The sequence below is a fragment of the Nannospalax galili genome, unplaced genomic scaffold (assembly GCF_000622305.1).
Source record: "Nannospalax galili isolate Female #2095 unplaced genomic scaffold, S.galili_v1.0 scaffold741, whole genome shotgun sequence".
NCBI lineage: Eukaryota > Metazoa > Chordata > Mammalia > Rodentia > Spalacidae > Nannospalax > Nannospalax galili.
In genome coordinates, this window is record NW_008346093.1 from 881,003 (window position 1) to 901,118 (window position 20,116).

The 20,116-nt window shown below is 47.7% G+C and overlaps 2 protein-coding genes and 1 long non-coding RNA gene across 6 annotated transcripts in view; 2 read left to right on the forward strand and 1 right to left on the reverse strand.

Moving 5' to 3' along the window:
- The window catches only part of LOC103741638, a 29,981-nt gene extending 12,712 nt beyond the window's left edge, over positions 1-17,269 (reverse strand). For both annotated transcript variants that reach the window (XR_607591.2, XR_607590.2), the window contains exon 1: positions 15,505-17,269. This is a non-coding gene — a long non-coding RNA (uncharacterized LOC103741638). The remainder of the gene's footprint in view (positions 1-15,504) is intronic.
- Porcn (porcupine O-acyltransferase) lies at positions 1,097-14,494 on the forward strand. Of its 3 annotated transcripts, XR_003851001.1 has the most exons (16): positions 1,122-1,254; positions 2,026-2,195; positions 3,409-3,601; positions 3,992-4,035; positions 4,286-4,467; positions 4,547-4,677; positions 4,794-4,811; positions 6,019-6,033; positions 6,122-6,247; positions 6,382-6,482; positions 7,954-8,030; positions 8,122-8,185; positions 8,297-8,382; positions 8,544-9,267; positions 9,394-9,504; positions 14,062-14,079. XR_003851001.1 is itself a non-coding variant. In XM_008842532.2 (15 exons), the coding sequence occupies exons 2-15, from the start codon at positions 2,060-2,062 to the stop codon at positions 14,161-14,163; spliced, it is 1,386 nt and encodes a 461-aa protein (XP_008840754.1). In that variant the 5' UTR covers positions 1,097-1,254; positions 2,026-2,059; the 3' UTR covers positions 14,164-14,494. The 3 variants fall into 3 exon arrangements, 2 of the variants coding, with proteins under 2 accessions (XP_008840754.1, XP_008840755.1); XM_008842532.2 differs by lacking the exon at positions 8,544-9,267 and having other exon boundaries at positions 1,097-1,254; positions 14,062-14,494; XM_008842533.1 differs by lacking the exons at positions 4,794-4,811; positions 6,019-6,033; positions 8,544-9,267 and having other exon boundaries at positions 1,114-1,254; positions 14,062-14,494.
- The window catches only part of Ebp (EBP cholestenol delta-isomerase), a 6,443-nt gene continuing 1,765 nt past the window's right edge, over positions 15,439-20,116 (forward strand). The window contains exons 1-2 of the mRNA XM_008842531.3: positions 15,439-15,558; positions 17,279-17,641. Of these exons, the coding sequence (XP_008840753.1) occupies positions 15,474-15,558; positions 17,279-17,641 (448 nt within the window). The 5' untranslated portion in view covers positions 15,439-15,473. The remainder of the gene's footprint in view (positions 15,559-17,278; positions 17,642-20,116) is intronic.

A 20,116-nucleotide genomic window follows, 5' to 3' on the forward strand; every position in this document is an offset into this window, starting at 1 on the left:
AGAACTTTTTTTGTTGTTGTTCTTTTTTGAGACAGGGTCTCCTTGTAGCCCCAGCTGGCCTGGAACTCACTATGTAAACCAGGCTGGCCTTGAACTCAGTGATCTGTCTGCCACCAGTCCAGCATACAGAACATCTTAATCATCTTTATACCCCTCCCCATTGGGCCCCTCCCGTACCCCGCTTTTTTTTTTTTTTTTTTTTTTTTTTTTGAGGCAGGGTGTCCTTGTCCAGCTGGCCTGGAACTCACTATGTAGATCCGCCTGCCTCTGCCTCGGGAGTGGTGGGATTAAAGGTTTGTGCCCCACCATGCCTGGCTACATTCTGTCTTTTGTGTTAAGGCCTATCATATCAAGTTAGTGTCTCCAGATGTCCCTTGGTGCAAGTTCATCCACTGAGGTCTAAGTCAACCTAGAGTCCCTCCCTTTAAGAGGTTCAGTTCTTCCTCATAGGGTCAATTTTTGGGGAGGGTCAATTTTTTAAGCACTTGGTCTCCTAGTTCACAGGAACACTAAATATCGCTTGAGGTCACCTTCTTTGCGGGGGTCCAGCCTGGTGGGGAATAAAGCAAGCAGATCAGTTAATGATGAACCAAATGCTCACAGCTAGCCCTTAGGGGACGTGTGTTCCTAGGGGTCATAGTCATTATCTATAAATGAAACTATCCTGGCTGGTCCTTGAGGGTGGGGAAGGCTGGAAATTCCTTGGGATTCCTCAAGAGATGGGAAAGGATGAACCTTGGTTTATTTTTCCGACGGGGACACGGGTCACAGCAACGTCTAATGGAAGTACAGGGGTGAGCATTTGGTTACAAGAGGGGCTTGCACCCTCCCCTTATATTTCCCACCTCAATTCCCAAGGATTACAAAATAACCATTAGGAAGATTTTTTTCCCCCTCGGAAGATTAGAAAATCTCCCGTCTCGCATATTCCAGACCTGGACCAGCAACCGCCCGAAAAAGTGCAAGCGAACCATCTGCGTGCCTACGTGCTCCTGCACCCCGCGCCCCTCAACCCTGCAGTTCCTCCTGTGGCTCACTCCTTCTGCCCCCCGCCACCGCCCCGCTCCCATCCTCTGATTGGACAAACCCGTCCGCTGGCCCGCCCCTGGATTTAAAGGGCCCGCTCCGCCTCGCCGCCCTGGAAGCCGCTTCTGGTCCCGGCCTTGCGGCCTGCGGGGGAAGGTCCCCGGAGGAGGTGACGGTAGCAGCGACCCGCGTCCCTGGCCCCCAGGACCACGGCTTCCTTCCTACCAGGTAGGTCTCTAGTACTGTGTGTGCGGCTCCCGCGTTCACATCCTTAAGCTGGCCTCTCGGCGCGGATCTATAATAGCTCTAGTCCTGGGACCTCGTCCACATCACCTTTCAGACTCTCTCCCTGCTATGTCCCCTACCAACAATTACACTTCCCTGCAGTCCCTGGACCAGAACAGGGCCTTGTTGGCAGCTTTTGGCCGAGTGTGGGTGAGATGGGGTTCGGGAAGGATACATCCATACAAGGAGAGATGCACACGGCCCCTAAGTGTCACAGACTCCCCCTTCTCTGCTTTACACAGTGAGTGACTCTACCTTGAAAACCAAAGAGCTCACTTCCTTTCCCCACTTGATATAAAGGTTTAAAATGCACATCATTATGCCACGTGTGGTGGCTCATACCTTTAATTCCAGCACTTGGGAGACAGAGACAGGCTGATCTCGATGAGGTCAAGGCCAGCCTGGTCTATATAGTGAGTTCTAGACCAGCTGTGGATACAGGGGGACCCTGTCCCCTAAAAAAGAATGCACATCATTCTGTCATCACTAGGCTGAACTGTTCACAGAATTCAAGACACGTGGGTCTTTCACTGTTGGTCACAGATCATCCAAAAAACCCACTAAGTCACAGTTGGTTGCTCATGTTGTACTTGATATTCACATCCTCCCCTAACCCTCCCAATACCAGCTGAGATTTCGGCAGCTCAGAGCTGGTCTTGAGTGCTGGAGTCGAAGCCTTGAGCAAGGGTAAGCTCTGTGTCCTCTCTTTGGCAGATCCATCTGTCCATCTGTCTGTGGGGGGTCCACAATGGCCACCTTTAGCCGCCAGGAATTTTTCCAGCAGCTGCTGCATGGCTGCCTCCTGCCTACTGTCCAACAGGGCCTTGACCAGATCTGGCTGCTCCTTGCCATCTGCTTTGCCTGCCGCCTCCTTTGGAGGCTCGGTAAGTGCCTGCCACACTGTGTTCCACCACATCAGATTTTATCTTATCTGTCACATTCGTGATACCATGCTCTACTGTACCCTGCCACATCCTGCCATGGCACTCCCTGTCATGCCAAATCAGGCCCCAGCAGGCCAAGCCCTACTACATCACAGTAGTCTAAGCCCTATTCCACCACACATCCTTTATGCCCTGCCACCTCATGCCACACCATGCCAAGCCACATCCTGGTAAACTAAGTCATGACCTTCAGCATTCCTGCATTCTGAATCTTGGGATCCTGATATGCCTATGTTCCCAGATTATAAGATTTTGGAATGCTGATGTCACAAAGTTATAGAAACCCAAAGAACCACAATTACAAGGTTTGGAGTGTGACAAATTGAAATTCTCACATTCTGGGCTTCCAAAATGTTGACTTTCTAGAATGATTTCTATAGTCAGATCATGATAAAATTAATGGATTCTGTAATGTTTCCACAATCATAGCAGGTTTATATCCAAATGATGAGGTTCCAAATCTCCAGCATTCCTACAGGATGCAGAGATTTCTGAAAATCAAAGGTTCTCCTCTTTCTGTTTCCTTTCTACCTTAAGTGGATGCTTTCTTTTTCCCCAATTTTATTATTTTGGTATATTTCAAAGCTACTGAAAAGTGGCAAGAACTGTACAATGAAAACCCATATATGAATCATCAGATTCTCCAACAGTTCACATTTTTCCACATTAGCTTGCTTTATCTTTCTGTCTGTTCCTCTATCCGTCATCTACTGAATCATTTCAATAACCTGCTGATATCATAACACTTCACCTAAAGTCCTTCAATGTATTGCCCTTGAGAACAAAAACATCCTTCACCAAAGCTGTACCCATTACCCCCTCCACATGTGCGTGCGCGCACGCACGCACACACACACACACACACACACAATTTTACTCTGGAAGCAAATTATTCAATATAAGTTGATATTTCTTCTTTCAGAGTCCCCAAAATGTCCTTAATAGGTGTCCCTTTTCTTTAAATCCAGACCCTGCCACTCTTGCCAATTCCCCAATACCAGGTTTGGACTCCTTCAATCTCATCACATTCTAGGCCTTTGCCCAGGCTGGGCTCTGTTGCCTAGGTCCTCTTCCCCTTCCTACCAGCCTACCAACCTCCCCTTTCTTGTTCTCCCTCCCTCCCTGTCTCAGCTTTTTCTCTTTCTCACCCTAGGGTTGCCGTCCTACCTGAAGCATGCAAGCACCGTGGCAGGTGGCTTCTTCAGCCTCTACCACTTTTTCCAGTTGCACATGGTTTGGGTTGTGCTGCTGAGCCTCCTGTGCTACCTCGTGCTGTTCCTCTGCCGACACTCCTCCCACCGAGGCGTCTTCCTCTCTGTCACTATCCTCATCTACCTGCTCATGGGGTATGGGTGTGCGTCCTCATTCTCACCCAGTTGGCAAAAGGCAGGCGGGTCCCGGTTATCCTGATGAAGTGGTGCAGGACAGGGACAGTGTGATATTCTAAAGAGAAGGAAAGGACTTAAGGACAGTCATTCTATGAGGCGATACCAAACAGGGAGGGTGTGAAGTGCTCCTGAAGAAGAGGCCCCTGGACATTTCTCCCTTCATGAGACTGTACAGGACAGGTTGGGCATGGGCTGCCCCTGGAGGAAGGGAGCCTAGGGGAATGTTTCCTTCATGAGTTGTACAAGATGGGAAGAGAGAACCCCTTCAACACCTTAGTGCCTCCCCCATTCCATGGTGTCTAAAGCCTTGGGGGCTGTGGGGCCAAGACCATCACCTTTTTTCCTCAGTGAGATGCATATGGTGGACACCGTGACATGGCACAAGATGCGAGGTAGGTAGCTCTGCCCCAGCCGTCCTGTTCCCTCTTCATCTCCTAATTGCCTCCATCCTGACTCTCCTTTCCTACTTTTTTGCCCTCACAAATCACTACACAATGCAGGCCTCCCTCTTCCCTGGCAACTATGTCTCTTTCTACCTGTCCTTATATCCCCCTTTCCTCACACCTGTCACCTGGAACACCCCATCCCTCATGCTGACCTACTTTCTTGTTCATCCACTTGACCATGGGCCCCACACATTAGGGGCCCAGATGATCGTGGCCATGAAGGCGGTGTCTCTGGGCTTCGACCTGGACCGGGGCGAGGTGAGTGCAGTGCCCTCACCTGTGGAGTTCATGGGCTACCTCTACTTTGTGGGCACCATCGTCTTTGGGCCCTGGATATCCTTCCACAGCTACCTACAGGCTGTCCAAGGCCGCCCACTGGTGAGCTCCTGATTGGCCAGGTGGGCAGGGACTGTGGGAGCCGCCATGGGGCAGTGCTCATGGAGCCTTGATCCCACAGAGCCGCCGGTGGCTGAAGAAGGTGGCCTGGAGCCTGGCGCTGGCCCTGCTGTGCCTAGTACTGTCCACTTGCGTGGGTCCCTACCTCTTCCCCTACTTCATCCCCCTCGACGGTGACCGCCTACTTCGAAAGTGAGCACAGCCTTCAAGGCCCCTGCCTAGCAGTGAGGGGGATTGGGTAGGAGCCTGGGGTCTCCCCAACTCTGAGCCTGTCTCTTAATGCTTCTGTCTGTCTTCTGTTACTACAGCAAGAAACGCAAAGCCAGGTAAATGAGGGCAGGTGCTGAGGGCGAGTGGACTGACCAGGGCTGGGCCAAAGCCTTGGATCAATCGATTCTAGACATCTGAATCTATCTGACCGTCTACCTCATTGCCACACAGAGACCAAGTGTCTGACTATGGATGTCTGTTTGACCAAGATTGGCTCTGTGACTCCATGTATGACTGACACTCCAACACTACTATGTGTGGATTGTCCATCTGTTCCACTGTTTTACCATTAGAAACAAGTTATGTGACTGTAATGGGAAGTGGCAAGTGTGTATTATTTGGTGACTCTAATATGTCTGTGACTCCAGATAACAGGGTTGAGATGTTTGCCTGTAGCCACTGACTCCGAGTGTGGGATTGAATTGTGACTGGCTGAATGTGCATTGTCAGTGGTGGGCTGTGTAGCTGTCACTGGCTAGGGTAAAACTGGACTGATGATTCTGGCTTGTCTGTAGCTCTAGTCTGCTTGTAGCATATCATGTGCCTGTTTGTGATTGACTGTGCCAGTGTGTCTGCCTTCTCAGACTTCGTGGTACTATCTGACTGAGGGACTGAGCAGCTATAAGCCTATGCCTGTCTGTCTCTGGTTTGACACCAAGACTGTATCTAGCTGTTTTATTGTGTGACCCTCTTCCCCTACTCACTGGCTCCTTCATAAATTTGATGCTGAATGAGTCTCCAAAGGGTCAAGTGACTTGACCAGCCTCCCCAAGTTAAGCATCCAGGCCTAATTTCAGTGCCTATATGTTTTGCAATGCAGGACTCTGCCTGCTTTTGACAATGTCTGATTGTGAAACTGACCGTGTGTGTGTGTGTGTGTGTGTGTGTGTGTGTGTGTGTGTGTGTACATAGTAGGCATTTAACTGTCTTTGAGCCTCACTAAGGGTGTTTTGGCCATCTTATAAGGAGACTGAGTCTGGCTAGAGAGCTGGGATACTGAGAACATTTTTGTCTGGCTGTGTGACCATCTTAGTATGCAGGGCCATGTCACATGCCAGCTCATGCATTCATTTGAGCTACACAAATGACAGTGTGTGTGTGTGTGTGTGTGTGTGTGTGTGTGTGTGTGTGTGACCATCATAGTTTGCCTCTGTTGCTACTGTGTTTCTGTCTTGTCTATGAAGAACTCAGGCCAGCTTCCAGGGCCTCTCTGACTCTCTTTTCTCTCTTCTCTGCTGCATTCCTGACCTCTGGGGGCCCTAGGGGCACCATGGTAAGGTGAGTCCACAGGGTGGGGATGCTGACCACATGGGGAAGGTTGACATACCAGGGTGTGATGCCTCTCTCTCTGCCCCTTTCTCCCCAGGTGGCTGCGAGCCTACGAGAGTGCTGTCTCCTTCCACTTCAGCAACTATTTTGTGGGCTTTCTGTCCGAAGCCACAGCCACATTGGCGGGGGCTGGCTTCACGGAGGAGAAGGACCACTTAGAATGGTGGGGAAGGCTTGGGGGCCTCCTCTCCCACAGGGTGTTGCCTGGAGGATCTTGAGGGAGGAAGGAGGTGCTCCCAGAACAAAAGCAGATGGCCTGAGAATTCAACTGGATTTGCATGTCTATTTTGCCCACAGGGACCTGACAGTCTCCAGGCCATTGAATGTGGAGCTACCTCGGTCCATGGTAGAAGTTGTTACAAGCTGGAACCTGCCCATGTCTTACTGGTTAAATAACTGTGAGTCACCAAATCCGGGAGAGTTGGTAACTTGGATTTCACACAGTTATACAACAAGCATTTACCTGTGAGCTGGGTACTGAAAATATATCAGGAGCTGGCAGTGTAGCTCAGTTTTTAGAGTGCTTGCCTTGCATGCATGAAGCCCTGGGTTCGATTCCCAGCACCTCATAAAAACTGGATGTGGGCTGGGCGTGGTGGAGCACACTTTAGTCCCAGCACTTGGGAGGCAGAGGCAGGCCAATCTCTGAGTTCAAGGCCAACCTGGTCTACATAGTGAGTTCCAGGTCAGCTGGGGCTACTGGGAGACCCTGACTCAAAAAAAACCTGCATTTGGTGATACATGCCCACAATTCCATCACTGTGGAGGTAGAGGCTGGAGGGTCAGAAGTCCAAGGTCATCCTCAGCACCATAGAGTTTGAGGACAACATAGGATATATAAGATCTTGTCTTTTAAAAAAAAGACAAATCAGGGACAAAAAAAATCATAAAATTTGCTGACCTTGTAGAACTGGCAGTTTGAAAGATGAATAATAAATAGGAGAAAAAATATGAAATAGTTGAGGTAGTAATAATTGCCACAGTAAATAGTGATAATGATGTTAAAATAGTACTGGCAGGAAAGCAGGAGCAGGGAGTAGTATGGAAATTTTAAATAAATTATCCAGGGCAAATTTCACTGAGGATGTGACATTTGAGCAAAGGTCTAAGGAAAGTGAAGGAACAAGGAATGCAGATATATATATGTGGGGGGAGGAGAAAGGCAGATGGTAAGAACAGCAGGTACAAAGGCCCTGAGGTGGGAATCTGGTTGGTATAATATGTGCAGGACAAAGAAGGTCGTTGGGGGTGCTGGGAATGTGTCTCCATGGTAGGGTATGTGCAGGGCTCTGAGTTCCATACCCAGCACTGGTCCTTGGGCTGGCAGAGAATGAACAAGGGCCCAGAGGTGGGCCAGAGATAGCCTCAAAAGCCCCCTTGACCACTGAGAGGCCAAAGCTGCTCAGAGGAAAAGCTCTCTGTGAGAGCTGGATGGAGGGAAAGCGAGGAGATAGGGAGGATGGTAGTGAAGAAGTAGTGATGTAGCTAACCAGGCCAGCCCCGGTAGCAGCCAAGTATGTGGGGAGAAGTTGGATTCTGGTATTTTCTGAAAGAGGAACAGATGGGATTTGCTGAGTGTGGATGTATGGGAAGGTAGAACAAGGGTGAGGCTGAGGATTTTGCCCTGAGGACCCGGAGGGGTGGGGTTTGGTGTTGACGGAAATTGGGAAATCCAGAAGCAGAGTAGAGGGAAGATTTGGAGATAGATTTGGGGCTTGTGATATTTGAGGGAAATACACCAAACATACACCAAACATCATAAGGACTTCATCCTGAGGGCCTCCACAGATTATGAGTATCATCCTGCCTGTGGCTCTCAGGAAGGGCTGGTAGAAGTTTCTGACAATCTTGACCTATCTCTCTCTACAGATGTTTTCAAAAATGCTCTCCGCCTGGGGACCTTCTCGGCTGTGCTGGTCACCTATGCAGCGAGCGCCCTCCTGCATGTGAGCAAGGTGGACTGGGATCGGGAGGAGTTGGGCGGGATAGCAAGGCCTCCTCTTCACTCACCTCACTGCCCCCTTCCCCGGTCTTCAGGGCTTCAGCTTCCACCTGGCTGCTGTACTGCTGTCCCTGGCATTTATCACATACGTGGAGCACGGTGAGTGCAGGGCCCCAGCCCAGCACAGGTGGAAGGTTCATGGGAGGCTGGATCCATTGTTCCTTGGAACTAATCTGACTGCCTACCCCCTTACTTCCCTGCAATGTCCAGTCCTCCGGAAGCGCCTGGCTCACATTCTCAGTGCCTGCATCTTGTCGAAGCGTTGTCTGCCAGACTGTTCACACCGCCATCGCTTGGTGAGGGTACATCCTGGGTTACCTTGTTCCCTACACTGTCTCTCAAAAATGTCATTTCTGTCTTCATCTTGTATCTGTCTCAGGGTGCCCAACCTCCTCTTCTGGTGCATGAGCCATCCCTAAAACCCGCTTCTATTCACTGGCATCTGTTTCTCTAACAGGCATTTTTTGAGCACCTGATGTATACACACCTGGCATTCGTTCTCCCAATGAACATTTATTGAGCACCTGCTGGTTCTAGGTGCTGGAGACAAAGTGGTGAACAAAGCAGGCCAAAATCCTGGCCCCGTGGAACAAACAATTTAACAGGGGACAGTAAAGTAAAAATAAGTCAATCAAGACTAATAGTTTGTCAGGTTGTGAGTAGTGCTAAGCATAGGGGAAAGGGGATGGGAAGTATGGTGGTGGTGGTTTCTCTTTTCAGTGGGGAGATCAGGAAAGCCTCCATGGCTGAGACATCTTGTAAGTTCTTTAAGTGAAGGAGATGAGGGAAGCATCCCAGGATAAGGGGACACCCAGCATAAAGCCCCCTCCACGACATGGGGACTCTGAGCAACAGTGAGAAGGCCAGCATGGCTTGAGCAGATAGTGAGGGGAAGAGGGGAGACATGGGTCCTCTAGGTCAAGGTGGGATTTGTTTTTGTTTTGTTGTTGTTTTCATTCTGTTTGCCATAAGAAATACAGACAACCTCACATTTGTCTCCCTTCTGGCAACGATGCTCATCACCATAATCCCCGGCTCAAAGCCCTACCATTCTTGCTCCTCTGCCTGAACGTTCACATCTCCCCCAACCTGGACGCCCTCATGGTTACCAGCACCCTCGTCCTTGGATACCTCTGAGCTCCCATAAGAGGCTCCCTGAATCATCTCTTTCCTATCTCGGGGTACCCTGGGCATCCTCATTCCTGGGACCCACAGTGCCTTGTGTCCCGCTGGGCTTCCCTGTACAGGTGGTGGTGGGGGATATTGAGCAGGTCTAGCTGCCAAACATATCCATCTGTCCCCCACAGGGCCTGGGTGTACGAGCCTTAAACTTGCTCTTTGGGGCCCTGGCTATCTTCCACCTGGCCTACTTGGGCTCCTTGTTTGATGTCGATGTGGATGACACCACAGAGGAGCAGGTGAGGTGGGGCCCTGGGCTGGGAGGTGGACCAGGGATGGCACTTCCTGTTTGTGGGACCCTTAAAGACCAAGTCATTGAGGCCAAGTCATGTGTCTTAACTTGTGCAACAATTGCCTTGTTCCACCTTTCCCATTATCCCTCAGGTAGACTCACACAGCTGGTGACTAAACTACAAAATCAGTTTGCTTATTTACCCTCTAAACTTCGTTCTATGGAAATGGAGTACAGAATTCAGGTTTTTTCCAGGCTGGGAGTGGTGACACACACCTTTAGTACCAGCACTCAGGAGGCAGAGGCAGGCAGATCTCTGTGAGGTCAAGGTCAGCCTGGTCTACATAGCAAGTTCCAGGCCAGCCGAGGCTACAGGGAGACCCTGTCTCAAAAAAACCAAAAAAAAAAAAAAAAATCAGGTTTTCCTCTTTTTTTAACTTCTAGGGACCAAAGGTCACATTATATACTTGCGTATCACTGCGCTATACCCCTAGCCCTAGCATGTAATTTTTTTTTTTTTTGGTCTTTTTGAGACAGGGTCTCCCTGTAGCCCCAGCTGGCTTGCCCTGCCTCCCGAGTACTGGGATTAAAGGGATGTAACACCACACCTGGCAACCTTTACTTTTGTTTGTGGTTTTTGTTGTTTTGTTGGGGGGGGGTATGGAGACAGGGTCTCATGTATTCTAGGCTGGCCCCAAACTCATTATGTAGCTGAGGATGACCTTGGACTTCTGATTCTTCTACTGCCACCTGCCAAGGGCTGAGATTATAGGCATGCACTATCACACCCAGTTTTATGGCATGCTGGAGATCAAATCCAGGATTTATGTAAGCGCTCTACGAACTGTGCTATATACCCCAGCCCTAGGATTTTTTGTGTGTGTGTGCAAGACAGGGTCTCAAGTACTCCTGCTGGCTTCCAACTTGATATGTAGACAAGGACAGCCTTGAACTTCTGGTCCTCCTGCCTTAACCTCCTGAGTACTAAGGATGGAACCCAAAGCTTCCTGAATGCTAAGTAGTCACTCTACCAACTGAGCTACATCCATAGCCCTGGATTCTGCTTCACTGAAATTTTATATTCCGTGCCAGGTGTGGTGGTACACACCTTTAATCCCAGTGCTTGGGAGGCAGAGGCAGGCAGATCTCTGTGAGTTCAAGTCCAGCCTGGTCTGCATAGCGAGTTCCAGGCTAGCTGGGGCTACAAGGAGACCCTGTCTCAAAAAGACAAAAAAAAATTTATATTCCTTGGAATGGTGATGCACACCTACAGGTCCCAGGGCAGCTGATGCAGCAGCATCACATGAGCCCAGGAATTCAAAACTGGCCTGAGCAACATATTGAGACCCTGATTTTTAAAATTCACTTTAAGCCTGGTGTGGTGGTGCATGCCTGCAGTCCCAGCACTTGGGGGGAAGAGGCAGGTGGATCTATGAGTTCAAGACCAGCCTGGTCTGCATAGTGAGTTTCAGGACAGCTGGGACTACAGGGAGACCCTGTCTCAAAAAAAATTCACTTTAAAATTGCTATACTATTTTTTTTCATGTCAGATATACAAATTCTAATCTTTTTACAATTGACAACAACTTAAAAATAATATTTATTCATGTGGCTCTTACAAAATCTAAATTTTTCTTTTAAGTTTTACTTTTTGTATTTTTGAGACAGTGTATCACTATGTCCCCAAGGCTACCCTCAAACTCCAGATCCTCCTCCCTTAGCCTCTCCAACAATTAGTTTCTTTTTTTCTTTTTTTTCTTTTTTTGGTCTTTTTGAGACAGGGTCTCCCTGTAGCCCCAGCTGTCCTGGAATTCACTATATAGACCAGGCTGGCCTTGAACTCACAAAGATCTGCCTGCCTCTGCCTCCCCAGTGCTGGGATTAAAGGCATGTACCACCACGCCCAGCCCCAATAATTAGTTTTTTTAATTATTTTTTAAAATATGTATATGTATGTGTGTCTGATTGAATATACCATGTATGTGTGTGTGCTCACAGAGATCAGAAGAGGGCATCAGATCCCCTGGAGCCACCCAGTGTGGGTGCTGTAAATCGAACTCCAGTCCTCTGGAAGAGTTGTAAATGCTCTTAACCCCTGAGCCATCTCTCCAGCCCTTGTTTTTTAAATTCTTAATTCAAAAAATTTCTTTGCTTTTTTCTAATTAAAAATAATTTTAAATTTTCATTCAAATTAAGTGTACAAAATTGGTTTGTTCCTTTTCTATTTTTCTTTTTCTTTTTTATTTTTTTTGTTTTTTTGAGACAGGGTCTCCCTGTAGCCCCAGCTGTCCTGGAACTCACTAGGTAGACCAGGCTGGCTTTGAACTCACAGAGATCCACCTGCCTCTGCTGGGATTAAAGGTGTGTGCCACCATTCCCGCCTGTTCCTTTTTTATTTTTAAATATTTATTTATTACTTTTATGTGTATGAGTATATTGCTTGCATGCATGTAAGTGCACCTGTGTCATACAGTGCCCAAGGAGGTCAGAAGAGGGTGTCGGAGTCCCCTGGAATTGGAGTTATGGATGGTTGAAGCCAGTGCTCTTAACTGCTAAGCCATTTCTCCAGTCTCTAGCCCACACCCCCTTTTTTAGACAGGGGCTCAGTATCTAGTCCAGGCGGGCCTGAAAACTGTTTCTCCAGTTTCAGCCTCTCTAGTGTGAGGACTACATGTGTCAGGCATCATGCCCACTTTGTTTTCTTTTTAAATAAAACTTTTATTTCACTTTATCTTTTTTTTTTCTATTTTTTGAGAAAGGGTCTCCTTGTAGCCCCAGCTGTCCTGGAACTCACTATGTAGACCAGGCTGGCCTCGAACTCACAAAGTTCCGCCTGCCTCTACCTCCCAAGTGCTGGGATTAAAGGTGTGTGCCACCACGCCTGGCCTTTCACTTTATCTTTTTGTAAAAAAATTTTTAAATTTAAAAATTTTTTAAATTTATTTTTATTTTATGTGTATGAGTGTTTTGCCTGCATGTATGCTAAGTGCACCTATGTCATGCAAAGCCTGCAGAGGCCAGAAGAGGGCGTTAGATCCCTGGAACTGGAGTTCGAGGCAGTTGTTAGCCGCCATGAGGGTGCTGGGAATTGAACCCAGATCCTCTGATTGAGCAGCCAGTGTTCTTAATTGCTGAGCCATCTCTCCAGCCCCCAAAAGCTTTATCATATTTTTTTGAGACAGTGTCTCATTATGTTGCCCAGGTTGGCCTCCAAATCATGATTCTCCCTACTTCAGCCTCCCAAGTAGATGAGATTACAGATATGTACCACTATACCAGGCTTTAACTTTTATTACAATATTTTTAGGGTTGAGAATGTAGCTAAGTGCCTACCATGCTTGGAGTATGGTCCTTAGAACCACAAAAGCAAAACCAAACAAAAATTTAGTATTGTATATATTCACAGGAAAAAATCTTCCTCACATGTTCTATCCCTTGCCAAGTTACAAGCAATCACCTTTATTCATTTTATTAAATATCCTCCCCCAGTTCAAGCATATCACATACAATATGGCACTATTCTACAATTTTTAAAAAATCTTCCATATCAGTTTAAAATGTCTTCATTTTTCTCCATTATAAGGATGACACATGGTTTACTTTGTCCCCTTATTTGTGGACACTCAGGTGATTTCCTGTTGCAACTAATGTATATGACAAGCATGAGCCAATACAGTGTCTTGTTTTAAAAGTGATTTTTTTTTTGTCTTTTTTTTTTGAGACAGGGTCTCCTTGTAGCCCCAGCTGTCCTGGAACTCACTATGTAGACCAGGCTGGCTTTGAACTCACAAAGATCCGCCTGCCTCTGCCTCCCAAGTGCTGGGATTAAAGGCGTGTGCCACCACACCCGGCTGATTTTTTGTTTTTGAGACAAGGTCTCCCTGTAGCCCTAGCTGGCCTAGAACTCACTATGTAGACCAGGCCTCAATCTCACAGGGATCTGCCTGCCTCTGCCTCCCAAGTGCTGGGATTAAAGGCATGTACCACCATGCCCGGCCCTAAAAATGATTTTTTGGGGGGGTGCTGCGGGGGGCTCAAAACCCACAGCCTCCTCCATACAAAGACACACCCTCCTATTAAGCTACACCATTGGCCCCATAAAATGACTTTTTTTTTGGACAGGTGCTCCCTTAGCTCCAGCTGGCTGTGTAGATCAGGCTGGCCTTGATCACACTGATGCCTGCTTCTGCATCCCAAGTGCCGGGATCACCATGCCCAACCCCTAAATTTTTTTGGGGGGGGTCTTTTTGAGACAGAGTCCCCCTGTAGCCCCAGCTGGCCTGGAACTCGCTATGTAGACCAAGCTGGCCTCAAACTCACAGAGATCTGCCCGCCTCTGCCTCCCAAGTACTGGGGACAAAGGCATGCGCCACCACACCCAGCTCCCTAAAATGATTTCTAAAGAACAAAACGCAAACTATATTTGGTCACCTTTCATATGTACCCAGACCCTTCTGTCATTTAGCGATACCAAGGAATACAAAATATCCCTGGGCAAAGAATGGGTTTTCCTGAGACTTTCTGTCCTTGTTGAGTAGAACCATGACCTTTTTCTCTCCCACAGGGCTATGGCATGGCATACACTATCCACAAGTGGTCAGAGCTCAGCTGGGCCAGTCACTGGGTCACTTTTGGATGCTGGATCTTCTACCGTCTAATAGGCTGAGACATAATGCCCTCATAGCCCCCTTTCAAGACCCCTCCTCAGGGTACCAGCTCTGATGGGGTATGAGGGAAGGCCCTCTCTCTACTCCTTGACCCCTCTCCATCCTTGTTACCCCAAATCCCTACAAAAACACCCCCACACACCAACACGAATAGAATTTCCATGCTTGTCAATCCCCACCCCACCACCAGGCAGGAAGGGGGTGGTCTCTGCTGGGGCCTAGGGGTGGGGGATACTTGTCAAAGCAGAGAGGAGCAGATCCAGGGCCTCCCCATGCGCCTTCTCCCTTTTTATATACAGTTTGTTGTTGTCAAATAAAAATAAAAATACACAATAGGCTCACTCTTCACTGATCAGAGGGGAATATGAGAGAGCAATGAAGGTACAGCACAGATTAAGGGTTTGGAAAACTGAAATTCATGAAGAGGGAGCAGATTGTGATTCCTTCCTTGGTGAATTTACAATTGGTGGTGGTTGACTGATGAGCCCAGGATGACAGGGTCCTGGTCCTGGTTCAGTGGAGCAGGAACAGATTTTGTGGGGGAGGCCTAGTTCTAAATGGCAGAGAATTGAGAGATCCCTATTCTGATTGGTTGCTTGGACTGGGACAGCCAGGAGAACATAAGGCAGATGAAAGGTTGACGCTTATTGGTCCTTAGGACTAAGGACTGTGGGTTATAATTGGACTGGAGGTCTGAAGAGGGTCTGGATTCTGAGTGAATGCTGGCAACGTGTGGGTCCTCACTGGTTTAGAGTTAGGCCATTCTGGTTGGCTCTAAGAACTGGCATGGTTAAGAGCCTTCCTGCGAACTGGCTAGCAGGACTAAGGATTCTGAATAGTTCTGATTTGAAGTCTGGAGGTGAGTTCTGAGAGCTCTGGCAGCCTTGAAGTGGGCGCTAGGTTTATTTGTGCAAGATATCTTCCTGTCATAGTTTCTTTGCATTCGAATTAAGCATGGGTCTGGGAACTGCCCAGAAGACAAAGATGAGAGACTAACACAAAGCTGATTTAAAAGCAAAGTTGAGGACATACAACTTCATTATCCTCCATCCCTCCCCCGCTATGATTGATAAGGAGGCGGGGAAACTGACGACCAGAAACGCTGTAGATTTGCTACTGGCAGAAAACACCCACCAACCTTTGGCGGGTCTCGGTACCCACCCGGACTCCTGACAGTCTCAGCCAACAGCGAAAATGGCACCACACGCGGGAGGACAGGACTTGCGACGCACTGAGAGCTCCTATTGGTGGAAGGCCACTTCCCCATCTCCCTATTGGTCTGCTCCATTAGGCGGGGAAGTCGCGAGGGATGGGCCGAACTGGGTATGTTAGGGACTCACCCAGGAGATTTCTCCACCTGTGCCGGGAAGCGACGTGGCGATCGCGTAGACTGGGTGAGTGCCCCCCTCGCCCCGGGCCACCGAACTAGAGCCCTCCACACTTGTGCCAGACCTCTCCGGCCCTTCCAGCGCTGAAACCCACGAACCCATCCCCACCCTGTCCAGACGACCAAAAAGACTCGCCCTCTAGTTGGGCAGCGGCACTGGAAGGTTCTGGTTATGATTGGTGGTCCCGGGGCTCCGCTCCCTTTCCTCCTGATTAGCACCGCCCCTTGAGACCCCACCTTTCATACTCCTTCCGACTGGCTGGCAGAGTGGCAGACTGCCTGGAGTCTGGCTTTTTGAAAGCGGTACCTATAGCTCTGATTAGTTATTTCTACAGCCCCCCTCCCCCAGCTGCAATTTCCAGGACCCCGGGTGGGGGGAAATCGCTGCCAATTGAATGGTCCAAGACACTGGCCCCCCGCAGTGGACTCAGGTTCTGTTCCCGTGTCTCCACCAAACTTTGATCCCCAAGTGCTGGGACCTGCCTTGGTGACAATGATTCTCCCACCAGACTGTGACTGATGAGGGCTGGGACCAAAACTGATTCCTGTGTGTTCCTCACCAGATTGTGACCCCTTAGGGCTGAGATCAGGCCTCAGGTTCTTGTCACCTCCACCAGACTGTGGCCAATGAGGACTGGGACCAGACCTTGGACCTGTGTGTCCCTCACCACGTTGTGATCCCCTGAGGGCTGAGTCTGTGACTGGCAACAGGAAATACAACTCAATGTTGCCTGAAGTGCTGCCTCAGGAGTCGCGCTCAGAGCCTCAGGGGCCTCTGCCCTGGTACACAGGAATCCTTGAAACCTGCAGTGGAAAACAATATTTGGATGTGTCACAGTAAAGCAGTTAGTGACTTGATTAAGCAGAAGATAAAGCAAGCAGTACTTGAAGAGTTTGTGTGTTAGGAGAGGAATGTACCTATATTTCCAGCAGTAGCTATATATCTGATTTGGGGGCTTGGAAACTACTTAATCTTTGTTTGTTTGTTTAGAGGATGTTGCGATATAGCTCTGGTTGCCCTAGAACTTGCTATATACACCAGGCTAGCCTGGAACTCAAGGCAACCCTTCCACCTTAACCACCAGAATGTTGGGACTTCAGGCATGTACCATCATACCCTGTTGTAACTAAGTTTAAATACTAGGGAAAGTATATGCTGGTATACTTATTTCTTTAATCTTCAGAATTCTGTCCTTGAAGATATAGATATGTTATGTGGACTTGCAGATGGAGAAGGGGGTACTGGTAGAGATAAAACATTGATCAAAGGGTTCTTATACATATTTCACAAGAAGATTGAACTTCAAGGCATACATAGTTCATTAGCTAGTTTTAATAGTTTCTTTTGTGCTGTTTCCAAGAAAAGAAAGTATAGTTTCTTTACAGGTGGCCTGGTTAAGCATGTTAGAATTCCTAAAATCATTACCATTACCAGGAGAGTGAGGGGGACGTTTCCCTTCTCATGGCACCTTGGTTTACTAATTAACTCTCTTGTCTCAAACCAGGCCCATTTCTTGTTACTATGCCTCCTAGAGGCCTGGAACAAGGCTTTAGTCTTTTTGTAGCCTTATATTTTAGTCATATTCTTGAAATGGCTCATAATTAGATTTTTTATTTTTGATCCAATCTTCCTTCAAATAATAGATTCAAACCATTTATATTTCTTGTTGTAATAAACTGTTTGGATTTGGTTTAATTATCTCACCCTGTGATTTCTATTTGCCCAGGTTTTTCTGTTCCTTTTTTCTCCTCTCTGTTTGTCTACATACAACCAGCAGCCCTTAGAAACATGACCACCAACTTGGGTCCCTTGCACCCGTACTGGCCCCGGCACCTGAGGCTGGATAACTATGTGCCTAATGACCTCCCCACCTGGCATATCCTGGTTGGCCTATTCTCCATCTCTGGGGTCCTAATTGTGATCACATGGCTGTTGTCGGGTCGAGCTTCGGTTGTTCCACTAGGAACTTGGCGGCGACTCTCCGTGTGCTGGTTTGCAGTGTGTGCATTCATTCACCTTGTGATCGAGGGCTGGTTCTCTTTCTACCAGGAGGTCCTTCTTGGAGACCAAGCCTTCTTATCCCAACTTTGTAAGTCCAGAATTCTTTTGTTGTGGGAGGAAATTTTCTTGGCAAGGATTGGCTTTGATATTTACCTACCCAGTGATGCTTTAATTGATTTATTTTTTTTACTTTTTTTAGGGGGGGAGGGTTGAGGCAGGATCTCCCTATATCCCTAGCTGACCTGGAACTCACTATGTAGACCAGGCTGGCCTTGAACCACAGAGATCTGCCTGCCTCTGCCTCCTGAGTGCTAGGATCAAAGGCATATGCTACTGCACTCAACTTCTGCATTTTTAAAACTTTTGTGTATTAATATTATTATGCCTGCATATATGTAAGTGCACCCATGTTGTACAATGCCCATGGAAGCCAGAAGAGGGGTTGGATCCCCTGTTACTGATGGTTGTTAGCCACTGTGTGGGTGCTGGGAACTAGACCTGGGTCTTCTGCAAGAGCAGCTAGTGCTCTTAACCACTGAGACATCTCCCCAGCCTCTTCTGCATTCTTGACAATATCCTTTTTTGCCTCATGAATAAAGCTGTTATCAACATTCTATGCATGACTTTATGTTGACCTCTGCTCTCATTTATTTTGGGTAAATATATACAAGTAGAATGCTGAGTCTTATGGTAGTTATACATATAATTTTAGAAAAAACTACCAAAGGCTAGGGCTATAGCTCAGCAGTAGAGTGCTTACTTGGCACATGCAAGGCCCTAGGTTTCATCCTAGTATTGGGATTGGGGAGGAACCCTACCAAGCTGTTTTAAAAAATGATTGTACTATGTTACAACCTCACCAGCAGAATAGGAGAGTTTTGGTTCCTCCACATCCTCACCAACATTTGGTATAGTAAGGTGCTCCCTAAATTTTAGTCACTCTAGTAGCTGTGATAGTTCATTGTGGTTTTAATTTGCTTTTCCTTAATGACTAATGAAAGTTTAACTACCTTTTATATGGCAATTTGGGAATTTTCTTTTGTGAAGAAGCTATTCAAGTGTCTTGCCTATTTTTATTTATTTATTTTTTGTTGTTTGTTTTTTCAGACAGGGTCTCCTTGTGCCTCAGGCTAGCCTGGGATAGATATGTAGACCAGGCTGGCTTCAGTCTCACAGAGAACTGCCTGCCTCTGCCTCCTGAATGCTGGGATTAAAGGCCTGTACCACCATGCCTGGCTATATTTCTTTCTCTTTTTTTTTGTATTTTTGAGAAAAGGTCTCACTGTAGCCCCAGCTGGCCTGGAACTCACTTTGTAGACCAGGCTGGCCTTGAACTCCCAGAGATCTGCCTGTCTCTGCCTCCCGAGTGCTAAAACTAAAGGTGTGTGCCACCACGCCCATTTTTTTGTTGTTTGTTTTGCATTTTTGAGACACAGACTTCCTGTAGCCCCAGCTGGCCTGGAACTCACTATGGTGAACTCACTATGGAACTCACTATGGTCACCAGGCTGATGGTTGTTCTCACAGAGATCTGCCTGCCTCTGCCTCCAGAGTTCTGGGATTAAAGAAGTACACCACCACACTCAGCTCTGTCTTACCTATTTTTTTTTTTTTGGTCATTTTGAGACAGGGTCTCCCTGTAGCCCCAACTGTCCTGGAACTCACTATGTAGACCAGGCTGGCCTTGAACTCACAAAGATCTGCCTGCCTCTGCCTCCCAAGTGCTGGGATTAAAGGCATGCTCCACTGCGCCTGGCTGTCTTACCTATTTTTATACTGTGGTTTTTGTTTTGATTTTTGGTGGGCGTTGGGGATAGACTATACTCAGGGTCTCATACATGCTGGGCAAGCATTCTGTCACTGAGCTACACTCCTAGGCTGGTATTTTTCTTTTTAAAAAACATTTTATTTATTATTTTTTTATGTGTATTGAGTGTATTGCCTGCATGTGTATAAGTACACCTGTGTCATGCAATGTCTGCAGAGGTCAAAAGGGGGCGTTGGATTCCCCCGGAACTGGAGTTACAAATGGTTGTTAGCCAGCACGTGGATGCTAGGAATCAAACGCAGGTCCTCTGCAAGAGCAGCCAGTACTTTTAACTACTGAGCCATCTCTCCAGCCCCGTGATTGGTATTTTTCTTATCTTTTGTTCACTCTTTCATTCACTCATGTGTTCTCCATGCATATACTCTCTCTCTCTTCCTCTCTATCTTTCTCTCTTTTTGTTTGATTCTCCATCTTCTGTTTTTTTTCCAGAGTATCATGTAGAGCAAGCTGGCCTCTAACTCTCATATACCTAAAGATGACCTTTAACTTCTAAGCCTTCTGCTTCCATCTGCCAAGTGCTGGGATTACAGGCATGCATCATCACGCCTGGCTCTCTATCTCCTCGTTCTATCTATATATGCTTCATTTTTTTTTTTTTGGTCTTTTTGAGACAGGATCTCCCTGTAGCTCCAGCTGGCCTGGAACTCACTATGTAGACCAAGCTGGCCTTGAGCTCACAGAGATCCACCTGTCTCTGCCTCCTGAGTGCTGGGATTAAAGGCATGCACCACCATG